The sequence below is a fragment of the Mesocricetus auratus genome, unplaced genomic scaffold, assembly GCF_017639785.1.
Source record: "Mesocricetus auratus isolate SY011 unplaced genomic scaffold, BCM_Maur_2.0 Super-Scaffold_100042, whole genome shotgun sequence".
Lineage (NCBI taxonomy): Eukaryota > Metazoa > Chordata > Mammalia > Rodentia > Cricetidae > Mesocricetus > Mesocricetus auratus.
In genome coordinates this window covers 1,665,058-1,691,771 of record NW_024429219.1, presented here as the reverse complement: position 1 = coordinate 1,691,771, position 26,714 = coordinate 1,665,058, and the positions used below count along the sequence as shown (strand labels likewise).

The 26,714-nt window shown below is 55.3% G+C and overlaps 1 protein-coding gene and 1 long non-coding RNA gene across 12 annotated transcripts in view; one reads left to right on the top strand and one right to left on the bottom strand.

Moving 5' to 3' along the window:
• The window catches only part of Prdm16 (PR/SET domain 16), a 329,501-nt gene extending 303,879 nt beyond the window's left edge, over positions 1 to 25,622 (bottom strand). For 7 of the 11 annotated variants that reach the window (XM_040734877.1, XM_040734879.1, XM_040734881.1 and 4 more), the window contains exon 1: positions 25,317 to 25,621. In XM_040734877.1, coding sequence (XP_040590811.1) covers positions 25,317 to 25,353 — 37 coding nt within the window. In that variant the 5' untranslated portion in view covers positions 25,354 to 25,621. Of the gene's footprint in view, positions 1 to 25,316 lie in introns of all 11 variants that reach the window. The other 4 variants (XM_040734886.1, XM_040734887.1, XM_040734885.1 and 1 more) reach the window with 2 other exon arrangements.
• Positions 23,390 to 25,963, top strand: LOC121135748. The gene is made up of 2 exons (XR_005872863.1): positions 23,390 to 24,416; positions 25,648 to 25,963. It is a non-coding gene; the product is annotated as an uncharacterized LOC121135748 (long non-coding RNA).
• Positions 25,964 to 26,714: the final 751 nt, after the last annotated feature.

Genomic DNA, 26,714 nt, shown 5'->3' with positions numbered 1-26,714 from the left:
GGAGGCCACAGCGTGGGAACCTCCAAGCAGGGACTGTGGTGAGAACCCAAGTAGATGCACCAGGGAGGTCGCAGAAGGCTGCTGCCCCTTTTCCATGCAGAATCCTAAGGGTCCTGGGAGCCTACTATATACCCCCAGATGGACAGGCACCAGACACACTGGCTAAGAGGCAAATAGAGGGCATGCAACCCCACAGTTCTGCAGAACGGTAGACATCCTGGGCCAGAAGTCACTAAACTGTCTGGTGAAGAAAGAGTAAGAGGAGTAAGGGGCGCCCACCCCGCTCTAAAGCTTTTGATATATTGAAGCCCCCACTGAGTCCAGTCTGGCGAGTGGAATGCCAGCTACAGTGATCCGGGGTCCTGCAGTAAAGATGGAGCCTGGACATACATATCCCTGAGCAGACCCCAAGGCATCCCTGCATGTCACCCCTAAGTCCAAACCTGTCTACACCACACAGGGGTGCCAGACCCGTCTAGATGACTCCAAACCCAAAGTTTTGTCCCAACGCTACATGCTGAGCAGAAACCTTGCAGTCCATCTGCAGAGGAGACTGTAAGGTTGTTTTGGTCAGTCCTCACGCCCGCCATCGATGGGAAGCCCATCGGACCCTGGAAGCCCGTCAGCCCCATCCTCACCCCATGCCATCTCCCCACTGCCCCTCAGTTCCACCTTCTCCATCCTCTCCCTGGAGAACAGGCTTGCTCCACTCTCCAAGCAGGCTCTAGTTTGCTCAAGAGGGCCAGCTCCCAACTCTATGAGAAGACGCTACCATCCCTGGGTTCGCCAAGGGGAAACCGAGGCCAGGCTGCACAGGGTCTCCGATACACCTCCCAAGGCTTTAATCAGCTAAGTTTAACTATTCCTTCTCCACAGCCCCAGACGCCCACTGCCTCATTGCCTCCTTCGGCAGCTCTGGGCAAGTGGTGGAAAGGGAAACTCAAGTCTCCTTGACTCCGTGCAGGAAGGGCCGTCTCTCTCACCTTGGCTGGGCTGGGCAGTGAGGACGTGGCCAGGAAGTCCACGTGGTGGTGGGAAGTACAGTGGGAAGGGGTCTGCGGAGTCAGAGGACATCAGTCGCCCTGACCCCTCACCCTCACCTCTGTCCTGGCATTCCTTTGAGGCCACAGAAGGTGCTGGATCGCAACCCTGAGACCTCTGACTTCCACAGCTCACCCACGGCGGGGGAGACAGAAGAAAACCCGGCGTCCTTCCTGAACCCGACGGTGATGAGGCCCTAGCCTCCCAGCTACACGAAGTCCTGAGAAACCGCGAGCCTCTGCCCCGATTTGCTCATCTGAACAGAAATAGCCTATAGTCCACAGCTCAGGGGATGGCCCATGTTTTCCAATCAAACCGGTCTCTCAAAACCAAAAGGCCAAGCATTCTGTTGTTCCCCAATGTGAAAGTCACCTCTCCATCATTGCTCACAGGGACGGACCCAGTGCAAGTGACAGCCAAGCCCTGCAGCATCCCAGGGCCAGCACTGAGTTGCAAGGGGGCCCAAAGTCTACTCTCCTGAGCATGCCCGCTTCCATAATAAACCTCTGCAAGGTCTGGTTCTGACACCATGCTAAGGGCCATTCATCTGGGGCACTTGGGACCTGTCACTGACTCAGAGCCCTCTTCTGCGCGTGGCGGCTGAACACAGGTTTGCACCCTTCTCTCTACATACTGAGTGTCCGTGGCCACCCAGCAACACTCAGAGGAAGCAAGGATGCTGCAGAGGGAGGTTAGGAGTCAGAGGGTATAGCCCCTCCCCAGTGCTCTTGCCCACCCTACCCCCCCCATCTCTGCCTTTACAGCCTGCTGGCTCCTGTCTACCGAGAATTCCCCTTCCTGCAGCCAGCTCATTCTGACATGGTCCCTATCCACCCTCTACCCTGAACCCTCAAATGTTCATTTTTCTGGGTCACCGGCAGCCACAGACCACACTGACTGCAGCCACTACTTTCTCCAGACCAAAGTCGCTAGCCAAAGTCCCCACTTCTGCTTGGCACTTCCCGAAATGCGGTACCTGGCCACGGGACCACAGAAACACACAGGCCCGTGGTGACTTCTCCTACGACGTTCTTGGAGCTCAGTGAAAGCTGCCAGGGGCCCCCCTTCCTTGTCTCACCTGCTCTCCGCTTAGGTGTGTGTGGGGCACACAGGTCTCATCCCACAAGCTCTCTGCACGCTGCGACCACTGCTTGGGTGTGGCAGGTACCCGGCCAAGTTTTAACCATGCTTTGACAGGGAAACAGAATGCTGTCTGCCCCAGCTGTAGATGGAAGAGGTTTCCACTAGTCAGTCACTGGCCCCTCCCTACTGAGGCCTGCGTCACCTCTTCACAGGTTGGGGGAGCAACCCAGAAGCACCCTTCTCTGCAGGGCAACCCATCTGTGCTGAATGTGGATATTTACTCCCTCCTCTCTCCAGTCTGAGTGTTTGTGGACCCCCCCACCCCCGGAAATGCTGAGAGAAGCGAGGAAGGATGCTACGGGGATGCCCGGAGTCTTGAGCACACGGAGACCGTACCATACTACTCCATCTGGACCGTTCTCACTGTCAACACCCCTGCTTCACCAGAGCATCTCCGGGGTCCTGCAGGCTCCCCGTGGACAGGCAGTGTGAGGCCCTGCTCCAGCTTAGGCCCCTCTCTACCCATGCTGCATTGCAGCTACGTGGAGGCCAGAGGAGTGTGGGGCACCTGTTCCCCATTCCTGGACGGTGGCAGGCAGGCTCTTCCGAATTGCAGCCATTCACAGCTGCACTCATCTGGGCTCAACTCAAAGTCAGCTAGCCAGGGCCTCGAGGATTTGTGAGTGAGTGGCAGTCATCGTCTGTCCCAGTCAGTGCAGGAGGAGCAAAGAACGGAGAAGCCACAACAAGGGGCAGCCAGCAAGGTTGACTCAGTGTCTCTCGGCTCCCAGGGAGTAGGTAATGAGTTCCAGGAAGGACTAATACGCAGTCCAACGAGACCCACAGGCAGAAGGCCAGCAGCATCCGAGTCCCCTGTCCATCTGCCCATGAATGTAAATCAGGCCACATAGGTGCCCTGGGCTTGGCAAGTTCTACCTTGGGATCTCTCACAGTCCTTTGTGACCAGTGGGAGCAGCCAGCCCTGGTCCCCAGGCTTGGAGCAGTGAAAACCACACGGTACATCAACCCTTGCCGAATAGGGGCTGCCCAGCAGGCAGGCAGGAGTACCCCTCGCCCAGGTACAAGCAGTCCTGGAGGGACTGGTTTTTATTTCCCACTCACAGACAGTGTATTTCACTGCGGAGATGGAGAGGACAAATGTCCATCTTATCCATGCCTGAATCTCCTCCATGTCTCAACCTGCTGGGTAGCCTTGACCCAGAGGACATGGGCACAAGAAGATTTGAGAATTGGCCGAGTTTTCTCTTAGAAGCTGGTGCTTTGTGGGGAGGGAGAGGGGATGGGGACATGTAAAACTCTCTGTCCATGTTGCCTCTCTGGGCTGTACTACAGGGCTGCATGGTGTGGCTTACCAGATAGAGACCCAGACATAGTCCAGGCTACTGAGACTTAAGTCTTCGTCCACAAGCAGCTGACTCCTGCGCGGCGCAGACCGTCACGGAGATAAGGGTGCACCCTACGTGCCAGCCTTGGTCTAAGGTTGTCTCCATCTCATCTTTTGCACCCGGGCCTGGGTCCCCTCCTCGGGAAGCCTTCCCGCCCCTCCCACCTATAATGCCTCTTCCATCCCCAGGATGTCAGTGAATGACCCTGTTGCTTTTACCTGAGGTTTCTGAATTCTTGAGCAACTGACAATGTCCCTGGGTAGAGTGTGAGGCCCCAAGGTCAGGTTCTATTTCTCTGCAACCTCATTACCTACCAAGAGCTATACTTCTGTGGCTCTCATGGTGGAGGCTGTCGGGGGTGCTCTGTCTATAGCGGCAGGGGGGGCGGTGCTACTATCACCCACCTGCCTTGCATGCTCACAGCAAAGAGAATGCTATTTCCCCTCCTAGAGGCTGAGGGCTCCTCAGCCCTGCTCGGAGCCGTCTGTGGCCCTGATAGAATTGACCCCTCTACAGGGTGGCTGTGCCCTCTGCAGCGAGATGGAATTTGCTAGCTGTACTGCTCGGTTCTGGGACATGAGAGGAGGCCGTCTGTAGGAACAGGGTTGAGTGGCGGGACACAGCTCTGGGGCTTCATGGAGAGGAGCTGAACTACAGTAGGGCAGGCTTGGTTCTTATCAGCACTCCTCACTAATCCCAAGGGGTCCGAGCACTTCTGAAAAGCCCAGCATGACCAGCCCCAGGGAACCCCAGCTGGGCCCTACTACATAAGGACCACAGGACTGAAACACAGAAGCTCAGCACCCTGGGCAAGTGGGCATGCCCCGCCTAACAGCATCCAGGGCTGACACCACCCATGGGTAACTGCAACTCCTGGCTGTCCACCCACGGGGGTGACATCCCCCGCCCCGCCCCACCCCCATCCACACATCATGGGGTTCTGAGAGCCTGTCAGGCTGGGCCACGACCAACGTCAACCAGGAAGACCCCCACTCGGCCCTCCCTCCAGGTTGTGTGGCCCCCGTGGTTCCAGGAGAATTTTCATTGATCTAGTCACTCTCTCTCCCTCTGCTCAAGTCTCTTTGAAGCATTGGGCATTTTGAAAAAGCAACCTCCATTGTGCCCCCAAAATATAAGGCTACTGGTAGGGACAGGTCGAAGCTGGAGGCAACAGCCAGAGTCTGCCACCCACAAACACCTGCTCACGCAGATGAGGCATGGGCACTCCTCGCCTGCACACTCTGGAAGCCTTAGAGCCTGACCATGTAGGTGGCCTCCCGAGGGCCACCCTTTCTCATCACAGTCTCATGGGGGCCATGCTCAAAGACCAAAGGAACACCCTCGACTCATTCCACAAGCTTCTGTGGCAGGTTTCAAAGCCTCATGCCAAGCTCTGGAGGAAGCGAGATGTCCACCCATAGCAGGGCAACTTCAGCCACTTCTGAAACCTTGAACGAGTATCTGTTTTCTCTTTTCGGTGCTCAGGGAGTTCAAAGTCAAAAGACTCACAGCTACTAACAGAAGAGGGCCTTGGCATCAGAGTGGGAGCCACTATGCTGGATTTGGGATACCCTGAAGCCAGCTCTGTGTCGTAGCCCTAGGCTGAGGCTCACAGCCCTCAAGAGTGGGCACCTGGTCTCTGAGAGGGGACACACACCTCGGGGGAGTATGGGAGTCTGGCCTTTCAGGAAAATAGTGGACAGCTGTTCCCCCAACATGTGGGTAACTGCAGTGTGAAGGGAATTACTGAGGTGCACAGGCATATCTCTTAATCCAAAAGCAAGCCCACCTTATTCACCCAAGGTGGAACCAGGTTTTGCAAGCTTCCTCGGCCAGAGGGCAATGGATGGCAGGCAGCTAAACAGGCAATCATTAGTTATTACCTTACGTGGGATGTTCGGGGACACCAGGGCCCAGCTGGTGGAAGCAAACCCACCAGGTGTGCAGACAGGATACGCCGACCAACTTAAAAGCCCCTAGGACGCCTTTGTCCAACCTGGGTGTAGACCCAAGACCTTGCATTTTAACTCTGCTACCTCGACTCTGTACAGAATGGGTTTCAGCTCCTGGGCAATACCACCGTCCTTAAAGTTCACTCCCACCCTATCTGGCTGTCCTAGGCAGTTTGGATCCCCTGTGTCCCGGCTATGATGACGGATTCCAGGAACCCTGCTGGTGTTCTCCTCTCCTGCCCCCTGTGGCAAGTGAGCAGAGTAAAGAGATAGCAGTAGAATTGAGGTCGGCGTGAGATCTGGATTCTCACCCCATGTCACCACCAGGGCAGCCCTGAGCTCCCACGTCCCAGGCTTGTCTAACTACTGAGTGCAGACCGGGCCTTTGCTGTGGTTGGTTTGACTGTTTGGGTTTTGAGATTTGTTTCTTTTTTTTTTTTTAGTTTTCTTTGTTTTGGTTCTGTGTGTATGTACTCGAGCAGCATGTGCATGCATGTGCCGGTTATGTGCACACATATGTATGTTCACGTAGAGATCGAAGATCTACAACTGGGGTCTTTTTTTGATCTCCGTATTTCTTAAGACAGGGTCTCTCACTAAACCTGCAGCTGACTAACTAATTCAGCTAGGCTGTCTGGCCAGCAAGCCCTGCCGAGCCTCCTGTCTCTACCTGCCCAGTGTTAAGGTTGTCCAGTGTGTACCACCATGCCTGACTCATTTACACAGGGCTTGGGGATCCAAACCCAGGTCCTCACGTTTGTCAGGGTAAGGCCTTTACCAGCTGAACCTTATTTCCTCGGGCCTGAATATGACGTATTTACGCCTCATTTATTTGTTTGGAAGTTGGGGGCTGAGCTTTAAGGGGAGAGCCTCATGGGGTGGGTCCCCGACAGCCATTGAACAAAAACAAGAGAATGAGGAGTGATGGCGCGGGGAATCACAGACAATATAAAGCATATATTTGATGGGCCAGCTTTAACTGATGCTGCAGCCAGCATGTTCTGTGTCCCCCGCTTTTGACTAGATAGAAAGCAACACCGGGAAAGTGGGGAAGACTTGAGTCTCAGCAGACACGTCATCTTGCATTTGGGGGACTTGAGGGATAGGGACTTCACAGAGGACAGACAGAGGCTCCTTCCCATGTTTCAACAGGGCTAGCCACCCCAGAACAAGCCACCAAGGAGCTCCAAGCCTAGAGGGGTGTTTCTGTTTAAATGAGGAAGCTGCCCTACAAAAAGGACCGACTGAACAATGTGCATTTAATGGTCTAGAGACACTTTGACAGGGTTTCTTTCTCCTGAACAAGAACACAACGGGCTGCTATGCCTAAGAGTGTCTACCTCTCCAGGCATATGGCCTAGCATCTTTCAACAGCTCGATTCCAGCCCCAGGAAAGGTACACGGGCCCAGGACTGGATAGGAGAACAGCCCGAGCCCAGAACTTCCTGAAGCCCACACTCAGGCTTGGCCATCAGCCAGGTACCTGCCTGTGGATGGTTTCAGTGCTACCAGGGTCCACACCTCTTCTCCTCCATCCAGCCAGTACCGCAGATTCTCTTAGCACGTGGGAGGGAGGCTAGGGGTTGAGCAGGCAGTCCTCAAGGAGTACCTACATTTCCAAGTTATTTCCAGAAGTCGTGCGGAGTGGACTTGGGGTTCTGAACTAGAAAAATGAATCCTGTATAGTTAAGTAGGGAGAAGCAGGGGGAAAGGGTGGGGATGGGGGACGGGGGACGGGGGATGGGGGACGGGGGATGGGGATGGGGAGGGTGCAGCCACTACCTCCCTTCCCTGCCTAGTGAATCGCCACAGTGCCGCCTGCCCCACAGAAAGGTGGCTGCAGCCTCCACGTTGTCCCTGTCCTTTCTAGCTGTGAGGAAGCGTGGGAAGAGAAACTCCCTGGAACATTTCCCTTCCACATCTGGACTACCCCACCAGAGGGTCAAACACACAAAGAACACACAGGGTTGAAAAAAGCCTGCCGGGGTTTGTGTGTGTGTGTGTGTGTGTGTGTGTGTGTGTGTGTGTCTCCTTGTGGGTTGCTCTGAGTCAAATTCTTCGTTCTCTGATTTGGCACAGCACAAGGGAAAGGTGGAGGGGTTTTGTTACTGTTTCAGGACTGAGCCTAGTGACTCAGGCCCCTCACTCCTGCCTGAATTTTGGTCGACTCCAGAGCCCCACTTTGGCCTCCAGGAGGAAATTTCTCCACTCACACTCCAGCACAGACTTGCTGTACCCAGAGCCATGGCTGAGGTCAAGCAACACAGCAGAGGAAAAAAATAATAATAACAATAATAATAATAATAATAATATAGACAATACTGTTAGAAACACCTGCTCATAAATCTCCACACTAAGGGGCTGACTTTGGAAGGTGAAAGAGGCCTCACCAAACCGAATCAGGACAACAGAAGGAATGTAGCGGGGAAAGCCAAAGAGCAGGGGCGAGAAGGAAATCAGGTTTTTCCAAGAATAAACTCAGTCTGATCCTCAAAATGGAGGAGTTACCCAGAGCCGCAGCAACACGTGTGAAAAACTCTCCGGGGATTGATTTGTCAATAACCAGAGACTTGTCCAAAGGCATCCCAAGGTCACTCAAAAAAATAAAAAAGGTAAAAATAAATACACTACACGAATGGCCACATGATCAAGAGATGGCTTCTGGGGGGGAAAATGACAACCGCCACCAAGCATCTCACATGATGGCAATAAATGTTAAGCTTACAACGTCTGAGGAACTGGTGCTGGAGACTAAGGACATCCACCCTACACACACACACACACACACACACACACACACACACACCATCAAAATCGTTCTCCTCTGACCTACAAACTGCCTCTCAGAAACTCTAGAAATGTGGATTTCCTCATTTGCAGCTGAGTCACCTGAGCCACTAGGACGGATTGCTGGCCTGACCCTAATATGGGAAATAGTTCATGCCAGGCCTGGCTCAACCAGGAGCAGCTAGACCGGGCTCCAAGACCATGTCCTTCTGTGGCAAAGGACAGAGAAGCTCCAATCCTGCCCTCTGCTGCCAACTCAGCTGCGCTCTCTGCACCTGCCTGGGCCCAGAGCTTGAGCTGGAGTTGACCAACACCCACCCAGAGTGCAGGACCAGCCTTCTAAGAGAGGGCCACAGCCGCCACGAGGAAAGGCAGAAATGTACAGGTTCAGTTTGCTTTCCCTACGAGCATATGGGTATTAGCATGAGAACTACCTTGGATTTCAGCTTTTCTTTTTCCTCCTTAAAAATAAAAAGTCATTGAAGATGAGTGATGCCAGATCTATCTTGGAGACTCCCATCACTTCATTGCTCTCCACTCCCGGAAATTTTGGGAAGGTTCCCCCCCCCCTTTATTTTTGGTGGAAATCTCCAAGCCTGACACGTTTCCACAGAGCTTTTGTCTAATTAACAGCCATAATTCATAAAAAAAATAAGGAAAGCAAACACTGGCAGAGTAAGCCAAGAGTTATTCCCTAGTCTCAAATAACTGAGCCACTGCAGAAGACCTAGTGGCTGAAAACAAAAATGTCACCGTTCAAAGGGTCCCAAGTAGAGAACCAGGCACCCACTCTGCTTGCGTCACAGCCCCGGGAGGACCCCTCAATCATCCTCAGCGGCCACTGCGGAGCCAGCTCAGCCCAGGAAATGCTCAGGCAAAGCGGCAGGTGACTCGGGAAGCCCGGAGGCGGAGGAGGCAAGCATGCCAACAACTCCAGCTAGTCTAGCATCTCCTATGTGGACTGGAAGTTCCTTGGTAGCGGTCCTGGGCTACTGTTCTGAGTGGACGTGCCAGAGCCTCCTTTCATCACTGAACAGAGACTCAGGCCAAGGGAATCTGTCTGCTTGGTTTAGCAACTGCAGGTAGAAAGAAACACGCGAGCCAGGGTCTGAACAGGCGACACCCGATGGAGCTGGATTAGGCCATGGCCTGAGTGGGAAAGCACAGGACCCTTACCCTCGCTCCCTCCCCCCCCCTCTCTTTGGTTTTTCAAGACAGGGTTTCTCTGTATTATCTTGGAGGCTATCCTGGAACTCGCTCTTGTAGACCAGGCTGGCCTCTAACTCACAGAGATCCACCTGCCTCTGCCTCCCGAGTGCTGGGATTAAAGGCATGCGCCACCAACGCCCGGCTCCACTTATTTTTCTGTCCTAAAGGAAAGGAACCTGATGTGTAAGCCAGAAAAAGAAGGGGGGGAACCCAAAATCTCAGCAAGAGGCCCCTGCCCAGCCTCCACTGAGACCCCCTGCCCGTCACCGAGTCCCGGATGCCAACGCCCTTGCACTCATTCCGAGGCCCCTAAATTACACCAAAGCTGAGTGGTGGGCCATGCCTGGACCAGGCCTGTGGCCACTGCAGTCAGCTTGAGCTCTGAAAAAGCTACTTTGCCGCCATCTAGTCAACATGGCCATATGTTTGTAGTGCACAGAGCACCAGAAACCCTGTCAGACCCCTGTGAGGCCTGAGGCAAACCTCAGTAATCCTTGGGGGAAGGAATCTGACCAAAACCTGCCACCCACTTACTCTAAGACCCCAAAGGTCAACCCAGACAACTCGAGGGCATCTGCTGAATCCTCCACTGTGGCCTCCAAGAGAGTCCGAGACCTTGAGGCAAGATCACATGGCAAGTGGGAAGATGGGGAGAGGCTTGGGCTTGTCACCTGGGCACACAGCTTAAAACAGGTTGCAGGACGGCATCTGGTCTGTCTGAGCCCCAAGCCTATGCTATGCACTGTCAGCTAGACTCTAAGAGCACATGCTCCACTATCGGGGGGGGGGGCTCTCGGGGAGGGGAGCTCCTCTACACTATGGCTTGTGGCTATTCTGTGAGGGCGAAAGCCACACCTTTATGGTACTCTCAGCCTTGCTGGCAGTTAAGACAAAGCTACCATCTTGGCTGCAGGATGACTTCAGTCCAGATTCCCATGACTGTAGCTTTACCAGGCTTCTGAGCACCTCCCAGCTTTGGCCTCAGCAACACGACACCTCTCTCTCTGAGGCTTCTGTCTACGGACATGTCCAGATAGGGTCTGGAAGACCAGATGGGTCTTGAGTACCAGCCTTGGGGGCTAGATACAACCTTAAGCTACCCATAACAAATACAGAGGGACAAAGGACAGGCAGGAAAAATGGGGCCTGGAGACCCTGGCCACAGTGTCCACCAAGCCCAGTCAAACATGTTGAAGTTCTGCTAGCTCTCTGTGGACGTCTTTCTACCCACTCCGTCACCACCCCACCCCACCCCTCAGGTGACAAGAGCCCTGAGTAGAGGCAGATGTGGCTTCAAATCAAATTCTCAAAGGCAAGCACAGAATGGACAGTGCCCACCTCCCACCCCACCACCACCACCCGGCTCAAATGTTCCCGGACAGTGGCCTCCGTTCTGGGGCTGCACCTCAGGTTTCGGAAACAGAGCAGCCACAGAAAGCAGCCCGTTTTATCGGCAACCTGCACAGCTCTCCATTGCCACGGCCCCTCACCCTGGCATTCCGTGCCTCCCAGGGGGGGCAGATAATCCCACAAAGGGCCTCGTGCCAGAGTCTGGACACTGGAAAGAGCTTTCTCCAGTCGGGAGCTTTTGGGTTTGCTGGAATCTTCTTACTGAGCCCCAGGGTTCAGATCGAATATCCCTTTGAAAGGGTTGGAGGAGACCCCTGTGCCCTGCTCTGGTCTGTCTGACACAAGATCTAGGGGGCTGTGATTGAGGGGATATCCCCCTCGACAAAAACCAGGGGCCCCCCAAGACCATGGTCCCAGTAATGAGAGGAGGGAGAAGGAGGGAAAGGCCCATATCATATCTCAACAGATGCCAACACCTTCTCCCCGAGGAAGCCCACAGCCAGCTTTCCCCTCTCACAGCCTCCTCCTGCTCCATCCACAGTCTAGAGAGTGTGGAGACCCAGGAATGGTTGATCCTCCCCGAACAAGACTCCTGTATACACCCGATAAAACCGTCTCCCGTGTCTGGCATTTATGCCATTCCGTCTCTGGAAGCACATGCCACTGGTGTGTCTTACACATGTGCTCAGCAGCGTATACATGTGCTGGCAGAAGCATTCACGAGCGCACACGCATTCACAAGTGTGCACGCACACAGACTGCCAAGCAGACTCCCTGAGTTAAGTTTGAAGCATGACACAATCTCAGGAGGGAGGCAATTGAGGGGACAGGCAAAAAAAAAAAACCGTGTTGCTCAGATATTAACACCCGCCCCCAAGCCCTGGGAACACAGATGACAGGTGACCCCTGAGAAGGGAGAGCACAGGCCGAGGGCCTTGGACCCTGCTCCTCCTTGTGGTGATGCTAAATGCCATCTCCCTTTCCATGCAGTGGCACTGCATCCTGGTACCAGGTGTTCCGGAGCAACTAGTATACCTCAGCAAAAGGTTGGCATAGTACCCGTGGTCCTCTGTGGAAACATGAAGAACCTTATCTGGGATGGACCCCAATCCAACAATGACACCCCTGCTGCCAACTGTCCACAGCCTAGATGGTGGCCTTCTAATGTCTCCTTCCATCCCAGAACAGAACTAACACAGGCATAGGACACTGAATTTCTATCTACCAGCCAGGAGAGCATCCCTTCATGAGGATGTATCCAGGAGGCTTAGCCAAGGAGTCTCGATCACTTGAACACTGCTCATCAAGCTATTTTGCACAAGTGTGTTAACATGGAAATGAAACCGAGGGAGGCTCACCATTCTGCTCTGCACACACACACACACACACACACACACACACACACACACACACCTTCCCTTAGCCAAAGAACACGAGCATTTCAGAAAGCCAAAATAGCTGCTAACAATGACAACCTGGCACCCGAGGACAAGGGTTGTTCAAGTGTTCTGGCCATTATCACAGCGGGGCCTGGCCAAGCTCTGTTCTGACTCTTACACAGACCTCTGCAGACTCTTCCATGTTGGCTCTGTATTGTTCAGATATGTCAGGCCCAAGGTAAAGATGAGCATCAGCCCCCGGGAAGGGGAAAGATGAGGGTGGTGGGAACTTCACTTCCAAAGAGCACTGGGGCAACAGCATCCGTGTTCCCTTCCGCCAGCATGGTCAAGCACTGGGGCAGAGAAAGTGAGTCTATACCTACACATGCTGGCAGCTTGGAGGAAACAGAAAAGAAAAATGGGCCCTGGCTGTGTCGTGTTGTCTGGAGGGTCCGGGGAAGGACAAATTTGCACCGACTTGTGGCCTCTCGCTGTACTCTGACCCAGCAGGGGAAAGAGCCTGAGGCAGCATACCCAGGGACTATGGATAGTACTTCCCACCTTAGCACTTATTAAGATGAAAGATGAATCCTTGGGGCTCCATCTCTAGCAACTAAATACAGCCTCACCCTGGGGCCTCCTTGGGAGCCACACAGGTGAGATTTGGTCCCCTTAAGTTCCTGGCAGGTGAACGGCGCTCCCTTCCTAAGGGCACGTCCAAATGGAGAGGGTGACCTTCTGACATGGGCCAGGCTATCCCAGCCCTACAGAGGCGCACATTAGATCCCAGATGTCACAGAGAATAGAACCATATCCCCTTAGGAGGGTCCTGCTAGGCCTCTATGGCCACCTTGACCTGACCACATAGGAACCATTCAATCATATCAAGACCCAAGGGTCAGCCTGATGCCTGTCCATCTATTCTCATTACTTGGTCCAAGGTCAACTAAGGTGGTAGACGTCTGTGTTGAGTTCAGAAAGCAAAAGCCAGGGGCCATGGGTGAGGCCGAAGATGGTGGACTCAATTCAGAGAGGCCACCAGAACGACAGATGGCCTGTAAATTGGGGGTAATGCTCATAGGGGTCTTCCCCATACCTAGCAGGGGCCAGGGCATAGCTTCTTCCCCAGGTCTTGCCTGCTGGCCCTGGAGCCATCTGGTCAGAACTAGTCCTTGGTGTTGAGTTTTGCTTTTACATATTCAATAGAGGGCCCAGAGGCCTCAACGATAGCGGTTAGCTAACCTGGCTGGCTCAGTTTTGTCTGGTCTGGCCCTCAGAATGTCCTTCCCTCTACCCGGGCCAGGCTGTGACCACTCCCTGGTGACGAACACATGATCACGGTACTGGAGACCCAGCTGTCTTGTTGGGATTGTCCCTGACCACTCCCTCCTTTCCGCAGATAGGGGACCACCCTCTCTTCCCAGCCCCCAGCACAGGTTAAGACCACACATCTATCCAGACCCCAGTGGAGGCAGGCTAGGGGCTATATGCTTCTGTGTTACCATACTAAGTCTGGTGAGCCAGGGAGGGGAGCTCTCCAGGACAGCAAAGCCCAGGATCCTCATCTCCTACCCCCCCCCACCTATGGTCACCAGCTCCTGTTCCCCTTTGAATGAGGGTAGTCTGTCAGGATGAAGGCAACCTAAAACCCTGGGCAACAAGAGAGCTGGGACAGGAGAGAAGAAGGGTTCCCTATGGAGTCTGCCAGTGCCAGGAACCAGGTGCAGCCGGGGGTGGGGTAGGGGTGTGCTTGAACTTGAGGGCACTGGCACCATCATTAGCAGATGAGATTCAATTCCAAGCTGCTGCTTTCAGGGACTTTAACCTTTGGGAAGGTAAGATTAACACCTTGGTTTGGAGGGAAAGTTAAAACTCAGGGCCTCTGCTTTGCAATTCTGATTCCCAGTCCTGAAACTGGAGAGTGTCTCCTGGGGGGCTATCTGCCCAGGCTTCTGAGCACTTACTCTCCACCGTTTACAGAACTTTCGTCTTAAGGGCACTCAGCCAAATGTGCAGCCACCAAACCGCCCTTCCACGGAGCACTCTCGTACACACCGCCCCTTGAGAAAAGTCTCAAGCATTAGGGATCAATGGCAGGCTCTCGCTGAAGATGCCTGGCTGCCACAGGTTCCTCGGGGGACATTAAAAAAGAAAAAAGATCTTCCACCTGCCACGCTGACTTGTGGCTGCCACCTGCCCGGAAGAAGCCGTCCAGCGAGCACCCTTCTGCACCAAATCCAGAATAAGCCGGCCTCGCCAGACAGCAGCTTCCCACGCTGACACTCGCCGTGTGCAGGCGGCAGGCACAGAAGCAGGCCCTCGGGATTTTCACAAAATGGACGGGCGGACGGGTGACAGCATTGATGAGATAATGAACTCTTTGGGCAGTCTGAAGACGCCGCCCTGCACAGCGAAGCAACCGTTATGTTTTAAGTCACGTCAAATCACTTCCAGGGGGAAGGAAGAAGGAAAAAAAATCGATCTGCCCCCCCATAGTGTCTCCTCCCGCTAACATGATGAATAAATAATTAGCTGCATCATCAAGTAGAAGAAAGAGTGTCGAGGTGGGCCCAGATAGAAAGACCGATCAAGAAGACCAGGGCCAGCTGTAAATCTCCCGCCCCCAACCCGCCCTCTGTGCCTTATGACACCATTTGTGTTCTGTCAGTCACTAGCTTACGTTCAGTCTGAGCTGGGAACTGAATATCCTATTCAAAGGGGTACTCACACGGCATGTTATTGCAATTTAATATTTTCACACAGAGGCACGTCATTATCTCGAAACCTGACACTGGCAGCATTAATTCTGTAATTTTTTTTTCTCAACGAGAACACCAGGGCCCTGGATTGTCTAAACAGCCCCATCTCCTCCTCATTTCACCTCAGGGCCGCAGACATGAGGAAGAGTGCTCACTCACAGATCGCCGGCCATGGCCTGTGTTCTTTTCCCTGGACAATCAGCGGCCAAGCAGTTCTGGGGGTAGGCCTGGCACCAACCAGCTGCTGACAACTGTCTCCACACCTTGTGAGAGCTAAGGGCACAGGGTGTCGTTTCCCGCCCCCCCCAAACTACGTGGGCAGGGAAGCATGTGACACCTCTGAAAAGCAGGCATGAATCCCCGTTCAGACAAACGGATCTTCCCTGGTGCACGCTGGTGCACATGTGTGTGCGCACTCGCGCGCGCACACACACGCAAGCGCAGACATACAGCACACTCACACAGCACCTGGTGTGACTACCATGCCGTATGGAGACAGCTTCATCGTGCCTGCCAGACGAAGAGGAACCCACCTTAGGAGCTACCTTTCTCCCCAGCACTGTTGAATCTGGCCAGAAGAACGCACTAGTACTTCAGGAATGTGTGTCAGCCCTTCCAGGAATAAGAGCCTGGGAGAGACCTGGAAGAAAAGCCAGAGGTTTCCCAGGGAGCCACTGACTCAGGCACGCAGCTGGTAGCAAAGAGGACGGTGGCATTCCCCCACTCCCACAAGCCAGGCCATATCTCTGCTGGCTGCCACACTAGCTGTTCTATTCGGAGCAGTGGGTATTCTCTGGTGCTCACAAGGGACCCAGGACCTGTAGGAAGCGTACTGATCACATGCATGCTGACGATCCAGGTGCTGCCCCTGGGGCTGACCTGGCAGGGTGGCCAGTGTGCTAGAGGGGCCCACCGACAGTCCCTTCCTGATGTGGCCTGGAAAGCCGTCAAGCCAGCATATACCAAAGACTGAGCTCAGTGCAGCCTTCTCATGGCGTGGCTTTTCCTCCATGTGGGGTTTCGATGGAGACTCCAGGGAGGAAGGAGGCAATGGGGAGGGGAGTGCCAGAGATTAATACCCGGGCCTTCTGAGGCAAGTCCTGCCATCTTCCTCTTTGCCCCGGGAGGGACCGCATGGCTCTCTCTGTGGTCACCACTCGGGCTCCTCCGGTGAGCGTGATTTTCCGTCTTTGTTTAAATGCTTTATGGACTGATGTGGCTGGGCCCCTCGGAGGAGACTGTGGCCGCCCGTTGGGCAGATATAAATGTCTGAGCCTTTTCGACTCGTGCCCCTTTCCCTCGGAGACCTGGCTGCAAGGAGCAACCAGAATCTATTATGTAAATCTGCATTTTGGTATAATATCGACTGTCATCTTGTGAATGCAGACACGGGATTAAAATCCATCACAGGAAAGAGTCCCAGTAGTTTTCGGGACCCGCTCTTCATGCTGACCCAGTCCTGCTCTCTGGCTGAGGCCCTGCCTGCCCAAGGGCTAGAGAAACAGTGAAGCTTTCCCAGTGTAAAGCAGAGGCGGGGCCCAGACATCCTCCACCAGAACAGGCCAGGGGCGATAAGACAGGCAAGGTCAGGAAGCTGTTGGTCTGGCTCAGGCCTACCCCCGATCTGAGCAGACTGGACATAGAAGCACAGACCCTGAGGCAGTGCCCGGCACAGAGTACCCAGGATTAAAGGCAATGTCTTTCTCTGAGTGAACTCCTGAGTCTCCATTCTGCGGGGAAGGTCCCCTAGCCCCAGGTGAGCCAAGGTCAGAGTCCAGCTCACAGTGGACTCCTAGACCTTGTGCTGGGCTTCTAAGAATGGTGGGCAGGCCTGAGGCTCCCACCCTGGAGGGCCTAGGGGGCCTCTGATAAGGAAAGAGCCAGCAGATGCCAACAGCTGTTTCAGCCCCAAAGGCAGATGCAACGTTGGAAATACTTGCTTGGCTGAGATAGAAAAGTCATGGGATGAGGGAAGAGGGGTGAAGGGAGCTAAGCTTTGAACGCAGTGAGTCCCTTTGCACACACAGCACACACCTGTGCTTCTGAGTTGGAAAAAATTAAAGAAATAGTGAAACGATAATGTGTTGTGGTTTTATTTCAGGGCACGGCTAAATGGAAGAAATCAAAATAGGGACCCTGCTGGAGCAGAGTGGGGCCCACAGTGGGCATGGCTTCATGGTCAGGTCTCACAGCTGGCCTGAGCTGATGGTGGTCTGCACTCTCCGCCTGACCTCAATGCCTTGCAGGGTAGGAAGCTGAGAACGACAAACCCATTCCCAAACAGAAAAGTTAGTGTGTGTGTGTGTGTGTGTGTGTGTGTGTGTGTGTGTTGGAGGGGAGTCACTCTGATACCCTGTCACATTTGAGGGCCAATCTGACGGCTATAAGCCCCTACCTATGCAGAAGCATCGGCCAAACAATACACTGGACCTTTCTGGATCCTTCAAGGCAGCCCTCCCTGAGTGAGGCAAGGAGTTAAAAGTGCTTGGGGCAGAGTCAGACACATCAGGATGCTGTAAGGCTTCACCCAAGTTAAAACTGACTTGTTTTCTCTGAGGTATTCTCACTTCTTATCTGGCAAATCCCAGCTGCAGTGGAGTTCGGGGATCACAGAAGGGCAGACAGTTCACATGGCACCAGAAAGCAGGGAAGGGAGGTCCCCTGCACGTCCCCCTAAGCCTGTGCAATGGGATGGGGGTGGGGGGTGGGGAAGGCCAGGCGAAGCCCATATGAAGCCTCATGGGTAGCCTCCAGGGTTTCTTGGGCCAGGCTTAGATACTGGCACTAAGCATTTGTCTTTGTTATTCTTTCTAAAGTAGGAAAGTAGACAAAGCCACTTATTTCTCAACTCGACAGTGTACCGACTGGAAAGCAAATTGCAGGCATATGGAGGTCACTTCGGTGGGGATTGCGCCCAGAGCCAGGGATCTGGGGAGGCCAGCACCAGACACAGTCCAGACACTCTATTCCTGCCCTACCAGGACACCTAGAGACGGCTGTGTCTCCCCCAAATGCCCTACCATCAGCCAACATTGAAATTCATATAGAACATTCCCTATGTCAGAAAGGGGGAAGAAAGGAAGTCTGCCTGACTCCGTCTAGGTAAAACCAGGAGGCCGAGGAGAGGGAGTGAGACATCCTCATACAGGCCCAAGCAGAGTCACCTATGAAATCCCCAACGCCTGGGAAACCTCAAACCCCATCAGCCCTGCTCCCCAATGTCCTACTCAATCATCTGGTCCCTTTTCTTCCTGACAATGTCTCAAGGCAATGCCTGGGGCAGAGAAAGGGACACACACCCACCACTCACAACTCTCCTGCCTCTGTCTAGGTGGGAATGGACTCACTTCAAGGCTACACCACCAGGCTCCATCACACACAGACTTATACTTTGAGCCGCTGCTATATCAGCAAGCAAACAGCCTCAGAAGGGGCTTCCAGCCACACTCTCAGACCACCTGGGAGCATTAAGTCAGAAGCCGGGAGAAGCAAGGCCCCCCGAAGAACCACCCACCCGTGCCCCGCCCCGCAGCTCACCACCCACTCCCTCCATCCAGACCCTCTGGTTCTGCTTCAAGGCACACCGGTGGAAATAAGGAGTCAGTGTCACACTCATCACTGCTCTCAGTCACTACAAACTCACCTCGGACAAGTCCAGGACTTCCATGGGCAATGTAGATCCAGCACACATACGTGAACACACACACGGGCACACGCAACGCCCCACAGAGCACTGCCCCAGAGCAAGCCCTATTTTTTTTTTTTGGATGCACGTATTTCCCAACTGACTGGGCATCATGCTACCCTTCACCAAGTGCCTTTTCTTTTTTCATTTCTTTTCTTTTTTTCTATTTTTGCTCTCCCAAACAGGAATCCAGCGTGAACAAGAGCATCCCTGCTTGCTGCACTCAGAAACAGGATGTGGACAGTTTTGTTCCCGTACCTATAAAGGCCTACATAGATGTGCACTGATTTTTTTTCCCACCTGAGCCAGAAGGCGGGATGAGCTAACGCCCCCATGGAATGCCCTCTGGCTGCACTAGGTTCCCAATAACTTTGTGCCTCACATCACATACTCTCAACTGTGGGGTTCAGGCCGGGGAGAGAAAAGAGATCCTGTCCTCCATGGGGTTTGTCTGAACGCAGGCGTGAACTGCTTTAGCACTGAGGGATGAGCACTTGGGGGTTGGAAATGTGTGAGTGTGCACGGGAGAATGCAGAACCGTATTTAGACGAGATGAAATATTCACCAGGACCAGCCATGTTTTAAAATGATTATAAATTATTTTAACAGGGCATTTGCAAAGGGTTATAAAAACAGCCATAATATATTTTTTTCTTTAGATTCTAGAATTACCAGTATGACAGCTAATGCAATAATGATTTGTTTCAAATGCCAGTGTTTAAGCCGCATAGAGCTGATTTCAGACATTTTTTCCAGTAGGCCACATTGTACTTAATGAAATTAAACACACCAATCGCATTTGTCCCCAGGGGACGAGGAACTGAACACACCACTGGTTTATTTTTTTATTAAAATAAATTGCAGCCGGCAAGATGGACTAATTGCATACAGAATTGAAAAAGAAACATTCCATTGATATAATTAAGCCAATTTTCATGGACAGAAATAGTTATAGTGGATATAAAATAAGCAAAGCCTTCACCAGAATCTGCCTTCCCTCCCTCTTTTTCTTTTTTGACACAAAATGTTAACTATTGAACAAATATGTATCTCAAGTGGCTGGCACTCCTATCTCCAGCTTGCTCGGGGAGTATTGTCCCTCTTCCTCATGAGAGGCACCTCCAGGGAGCAAAGGATCTAAGAATGGGGAGTGATCAGAACAGGAGACTACACCCTTCCCTTGCTTCAGGACCACTAAAGCTAAGGGCACTCTGAGCCCAGAAGGGTCGCAGTGGCTCTGTCCAGGAGGAGGTCCCAGCCTTAAGGAACAACAGCCCATCTCAAAGACCTTGCTCTAATCCTGCAGCTGAGGTCTACTGGTGTCAGCAGCAGGAGCACAATGGAGTACGGGCATCTCCCTAATGACCTGAGGGAGACAAGGTGGATCCCCTGGAAAGGTTGAGGGTGGGGTAAGCAGGCATTCCTACACCTCCATGCAAGGTTCCCGTACTGTGCTGGGCAGAAGGCGAGGAGGGGGGTGGGCAAGGTCATCCCTGGTCAACCTAGCATCTGCCCTTGGAGAGGGTACCCACCGCCAGGTGAGGGCAAGCTGTGCAATCACTCCCTGGAGGGGGAGAGTCCAGTCCTGAGTAAATAGGATTCCAATCTGTAGTCAAGGGGGGGGGATAACTCTGATGGCTGCATTCACGGGGTTATAATGCATGGGATCTACTTTAAGAACAGACCACTGTAAGCCTTTGGTCTGGAACTGCTTTAACCCTGGCACGTTAAAGAAATTAGTTATTTTAAAACGCCATGGAATTGGCTCTAGTCTCAGTGCCACACTGAGAAACCCTGAAGGTGTGGAACTTGCAACGGTGTTGAGCAAGGGCACCTACTTGGGGTCCCTTTCCTCTGGAGGCATCCTACTGTTCCACACCCTCTCCTTTCCTTCCCCGGGCGAGCGAAGGGAATGCCGGCTCACACCTAACCCAGGAGGGTGGACGGGCACCCAAAGGCACTTTGAGGATCTATTCCCAAGCTGGTGCCACACAGAACAGAGAGGCAGAGCAACTCACAATGCAGGCTACCCTCTACCCTCCCCCTTGTTTAACCTGACAGGTCTCCCCCCCCCCTGCCCCTGCTCCCCAGTTCAAACCCTGGGGTGGGTGGGCACACCTGTATGCAGTCGTCTAGAATGCAGGCTGGACACTAAAGGGGAGAGACCTTGTACTGGGAGTTTCTGGGCCAGGTGGAAGAGTCTGGAAACTCCAGGCAGGAACACCCAGGAAGCCTGAAGGTGGCCCCCAAGTAGGAAGGCACTGTTGTCATGGTGTCTAGGTCAGAGGCGTTAAGTCGGTGCAGCGGAGATACCTACTATGACTGGTCCCACAGACTCTGGGAGACGGCACCTGGATAGAGATCCCTGGGCAGGTGCCGGGGAATTGGTGATCTGAAGCCCACGACTGCTGGAATCTATGCTCTGAGCCAGGCTGCCTTTCAGCCAAGCAGAAGCCGAGAGAGAGAGAGAGAGAGAGAGAGAGAGAGAGAGAGAGAGAGAGAGAGAGAGAGAGAGAGAGAGAGAGAGAGAGAGAGAGAGCAAGAGAGACTCCCTCCACCTCACCGAAGTTCTCTCCTGAGGGAAAGTGCTAACACTGTTCCCCCAAGGCCTTGGGGGAGGGGGTGGTTTGATTCAAAAATCTGATAAATTGTATTTAATGGCATTTGAAATTTTTTAACGAAATTACTCAAAAGGTTTTTTTTAATCCAGGATAATTTTGTTGTAACTCTAATTATACATAACCTTAATTACCAGTACCAGCCCCCTCCCCCAAGGACCCCCTAATTGCCTCCTAATTGAATAAAACAGAGGGCTAATCATGCCCTCACTGAAGTCCTGTAAGCAGTCACAGCTGAGGCAGTGCAGGGGCCCCTGGGGGGGGGAGGGAGCTGCCTGCTACCCTTACCTAGCCTCCAAACAAGAGAATAGGGACTTAGTTCTCTGTCAATAGCACTGCCCAGGTAGGGGTGGGGGGTGGAGGGGAGAAAGGCAGGACTAGGAATCCACACCTGTCCTTCCCAGGCCTCCAGACCCTGGGGCTATGCCCCTGAGGGGAGACTAACCAGCACCTGCTTTACAAACACACACACACACACACACACACACACACACACACACACACACACACACACCTCCAACACCAACCAGTAGTTGCAGAAGCAAGGCCTGTGGCACATACCCCAGAGCCTCAGGGCACTGGCCGCCAGCCCTGCACCCCGCTGCCCCTCTACCAGGCAGGCCCCACCTTTCGCCTAAAGCGGGCAAGACAATCAATTCCCCCGCCTACAGGTTCCTGCTACTGTTGTGGCTCCCTGAGGAAAGACTGTCCCCTGGGCTCTCACTTCCCTGGGGAGGGGGTAGAAGGGCAAGAGCCAGACAGCCTAGGCCTCTGCTTGTCTCAACAGGGAAGGGCATAGGCCTTGAGCTGGGCCTCCCCAGTCCTTCAACCCAACCTGCTCCCCATAATTATTAAGCTAATTAGCAATTCGGCAATCCCAACACATGCAACACTCACATACACACACACACACACACACACACACACACGCATACACACACACACACACAGTCCCACACCTAGCAGGGTGGGATGTGTGGTGTTTGGGACCACAGGGTCTGTCATCTCCATGACAGATAATCGCATCTCTAAGTGCTGCTCTGGTGGGGTTCCCAGCTATAGCCTTCCTGGTTGTGCTGCGTATGGAAGGACAGGACAGACGGCACCAGCACCAGCCAGGCCCCCTCCTGCCCACCTGGATCGTAACAGAGGCAGGAATAAGTGACTGTTATGACTGTTAAGTATTTTGGTTTTTCAAATGTAGGGTCAGGACAGCCTCGTGTCCTTACTAGCGAGCCCCAAGTTGGGTAAGGGGACCCGTTTCCCTGAACTATCTTCACTCTGCCCCAGCTCAGGCTTAGTTTCCCCCGTTGGGGCTACCCCCACCCCCACCTCAGACACCTCTATGCTTACAAGACTCAACACAAGGCTCTACTCTGGGCCCCTACAAGTGGGACACCTGAAAGGCCCAGCTTGAGTAAGCCACGCAGACAGAGGTCTGTAGTAGGGACACCAAGAAATAGATACAAACGAAATTACACCTCAAGGTGCACACCCTGGGACAGGCCCCCCAAGCCCTGCGTCCTGAGGTCACACCCATTGTCCCAGCTGTCCTTCTGTCCTCGGTGCAGCCTCAGTCATGGCTCAAGGGCCCTGAGAGAGAAAAACCTGAATAACCATGACCTTGCTCCTTCCCCTGACCCAAGAGGCGGGTTGGGCTGGCTGCTGCGTGTCTGCTTGCCAGCCTTTTACTCCAGGTAGTGGAGTCAGGTATTCCAGGAGCCTGCCACATCTGCTTAAAATATTATCAAATGAGATCCAAAAGTCCTCAGTAGGCCTTGCATCCCCGGGCCGTCTCAACCACCTTCTTAGGGGGGCTTTGGTGACAGCAGTCACACAGCCTGGAACTGGATCTCAGAGTGACACCCAAGCGGAGGGGACTCTGGGCCTGTCGGGCAAGCTTCCCGAGGGCAGTTTCTAAGGACGCCCGGCAAAGGGGAGCCTCAACAGTGCACTTCCACCGGCTGTGTCCTCTAGGGAAGGCCTCAAGACCGTAGCCTGTTCAGTTCCGATCCCTAAGTAAGGCCGGGCCAGGTAAACCTTCCCCACCTGGAGTTGGAGCCAGCGGGGAGCTGAGGCCAAGCAGTGCACCAACCGGCTGTGGACCTCTGGGAAGTTTCCGGGGCCCGCGCGCGCAGGGTGCAGGGTGCGTTGAGCCAGTCTCTCGCTTGCAACGAAAGGCGGCAGCGACAAAAGGAGCCCAGTGGTTTTACTCTCCTCCTTCCAGCTCTGGGTCCTTCCTCTTGAGAGAGCCTGACCATGCCAGCCTGCAGCTAGGGGGCTAAGACTCCTAAAAGGCCCAGGGTGCAGACCAGACTGCACACAGCACACCCGCTCCGTGCGTCGTGGATAGTCACGCAGTTCGCACACAGCTCATTCGTACCCGCTGGGAAAACTACTAGCCCTGTTCGCACCAAGAGGGGTCAGAGGTCATGGGTGGCCCAGGAGGCCGAGGTCAAGGGCAGCCGGACAGAGCTCGGTGGGAAAGGGGCTCCTAACCCAGGGGCCACGCACGAACCGCAGAGCTCAGGGAAGCTTGGTGGAGGCTGGAAGTTGCTTTTCCCTGCAGGGTGGGCACGCGGCCTAAGGCATCCGGGGCCAAGTTTGGCAGGGTCCCGGAGCTGAAAGCGCCAGGCTTCGGAAAACTATCGTAAATCCTACCCGCGTTGGGCTCATGTTTTTAAGAGTTCAGCTCTGGAAGCCGCGAGGCAGAGCCAGGCAGGATCCAATCCTGGAGAGGCAGCCCGAACGGCCTGGTGATCAAGAAGGGACCTTGAGCCAGCCTGCCGGACGCCCCTTTCGCGGGCCCTCGGTAAACGAGGGGGCGGCAGGGATGAGCGATTCGTATCCTCTGCGCACAGCGCTCACCGCTTCGCTGTAGCCGGGCCACGGCCAGGTCTGTTGAAGCCGCGTTTCCATGGCTGCGGTGCAGCCGGTTCCCACCTGCTGGCTGCAAGGGCCGAAGCCCCCAGCCCGGACTCGTAGCGGATGGCGCCGGCCACCGAGCTAGGAGGGCGCGCGGGCTGCTCTGAGACGCGGTGGCGGTGGTGCGGACGACCGGAGTTCGCGGGTTTCGGTAGGGACCGGCCCGCGCGGCTCACTGCTCGCAGAGCCCCAGGCTCGGCCCAAGGCGGAGCGAAAGAGAAAGTAAGACCCGAGCCCTGGCAGTCTCGCCGGGGCAGTTCGTCCCTTTGGGCCTCCCGGGTGCCAGGGAGACCGTGTGCGGGAGGGTCGGAGCGAGACCAAGTGAGGAAGAGCGGCGGGTCGCAAAGCGGCTGGAGGCACCGGCACCGGGCGGCCCGAGCGAACTGCCGGAGTCACAGAGGAGCGCCGGCCACCACGCGGGGCACCACTTGGGAATAAACTTCGTGACCACAGTTCCGAGCTCAGGAAAAAAAAAAAGTCTCCATGTTGCTTCCCCAGCGGCTGCGGCCGTCCTGCCTGCGCCAACCCTGCCCTTGCTCCCGGGGAGCCGGGTGGGCGCCGACCCGCGCCCCCTCCTCCGCCCCCTCCCCGGCTCGGGGTCTCCCTCCTCTGAGCCCGGCTGGCGGACGCCAAAGGCGGTGCTCTAGCGCCCACTATTTCAAAAGCCCGGAATATGATTTGACCAGGACTGAGAGCCACTCGGAGAGAGAGAGGGAGAGAGCGAGCGAGAGGAAAAGTTACTCTCCCCTTTCGTCAACTTTTCGCTAACTTTCGCTTTTCTCTCCCCTCCACCCCCGGCCCTCCCCCTCCGCCCCCCTCCCCGGCCCCCACCGCGCGCCTCGGGTTCCCGGGCCCGAGCGCCTGACACTGTGGGGGGGAGGGGGTTCGGCGAGGAGGGGGCCGGCGCCTTCGGGGAGCGCGCGGCCCGGGAGCCCCGAGCCTCCGTGCCGAGCCCGGCCGCCCCGGAGCACGGGAGGCGGAGCAGCCCCCGGGCCGCGCGGTCGACCGGGGGCCGGAGCCGCAGGCGCGCCGACCGCGCCCCGACGCGCACCCCTGGCCCGGGTACCCCGGTCCCGCGGCCCGGGCCCGGCGACGCGGCGCGGTCGAGCGCGGGAGACTTACTTTTGGCTAGCTTCCTCGCCCTCGCCTTGGATCGCATGGTGTCGGCTCGCGGAATCTCTCTCCTCCTCCTTGAGCCCAGAAGCAGCTACACACTATCTTCATCTCCCTAGCATTGTCAGTTTGGACACCTTCGCACATGCGCACAGAGCACTCAATCTGACACCCCTCGCCGGGGCCAAAAAAACTTTGCAATGTGTTCATCATCGTCTTCGTCGCGCCGCCGCCGCCGCCGCCTCGGCGCGGGATTGGGGGGCTCTCCGATGCCTTCTCGGTCTTCACCTCACTTCTCTCTCTCTCTCTCTCCCCCCCTCTTCCCCCCCCCCCTTTTCAGTGCAGCTCGGAACTGGCCCTTTAAGAAAACATTCCGTGCTCGTCGCTCCCGCCCGGGGCCCGCACCCTGGACACTTTAAAAGGACCCAGGTAGCCCTGAAGGCGAGGTGACCGTCCCCCCCGCCCTGCCCCGCGCAGCGCTGCGGCTCCTGCCCAAGTCGGGCCGAGGAGGAGACTGGCCGCTGCGGTTTTCTGCGCGACTTCCTCGGATTTAACCCCCCACCACAAATGCGCTGATAGTTCGGACGCGGGTTCGGGCTGGTTTTGCTGCGTTTTATTGCGTTTTATTACTAATTAAAAAGCTTTCGTTCGCCGTCGCCCCAGAGCGCTCTCCTCCCGAACTCCCCCTCGGTCCCCGCCCGCACCCCGCGCTCGCAGAGGGGGTGTCGGGGCCAACGCGCCAGAACCCGGCTCCTCCGAAGCCCCCGCCGGCCGCCGCCCCCCGCGGGCCTCCCGCCCCCGCCCCTCCCCCTCGCCCCAACCCGGTGGCTGCAGCTTCGGGCTCCGCGGCTCAAAAACAAACAGCCGAGGCGCCGCCAGCTCCGCGCTCTGCCACCGCCCGGGACGCCGAGCGGCGCTGGACCCGTCGGTCCTCGGTCGGGCGCGGCGGCTGAGGGCAGCGCGCCCCGCGTCGGGGGGCGGCCATGCTAAGGCCAGGCGTCTTGCCCCGAGCGTCCCGGGGCATCCCGCACCTCCGTCTCCGGGGTGGGCCGGTGCGCTCCGGTCTCCGCGCCCCGTTGGGCTGCTACCGCGGCCCCCAGGTGAGTACCGAGTGCGGAAGCGCCGGAGCTAGGCCACTTTCGGGAGCCGGGGTCCTTTCCGGACACCTCCCCTCCGGCTTCTCCCGGCCCAGGTGCGTCTTGGTCTGGAGAACCCGAGGCACAGGTGGAGGAGTGCGGGCTGGAAAAGATCTGGCGCTTCTGACCCTGCAGCCTTCAAGCCCGGAGCTCAGGCAGACAAGGGGCCTGGCAGGGCAAGCGCAGGGTGGCCCCAACTAAGAGGCCTAATGGGGGTGAATGTGGATTCCTCCTGAGAGTATGGCTACAATTTGAGTTGGAATTGGAAACA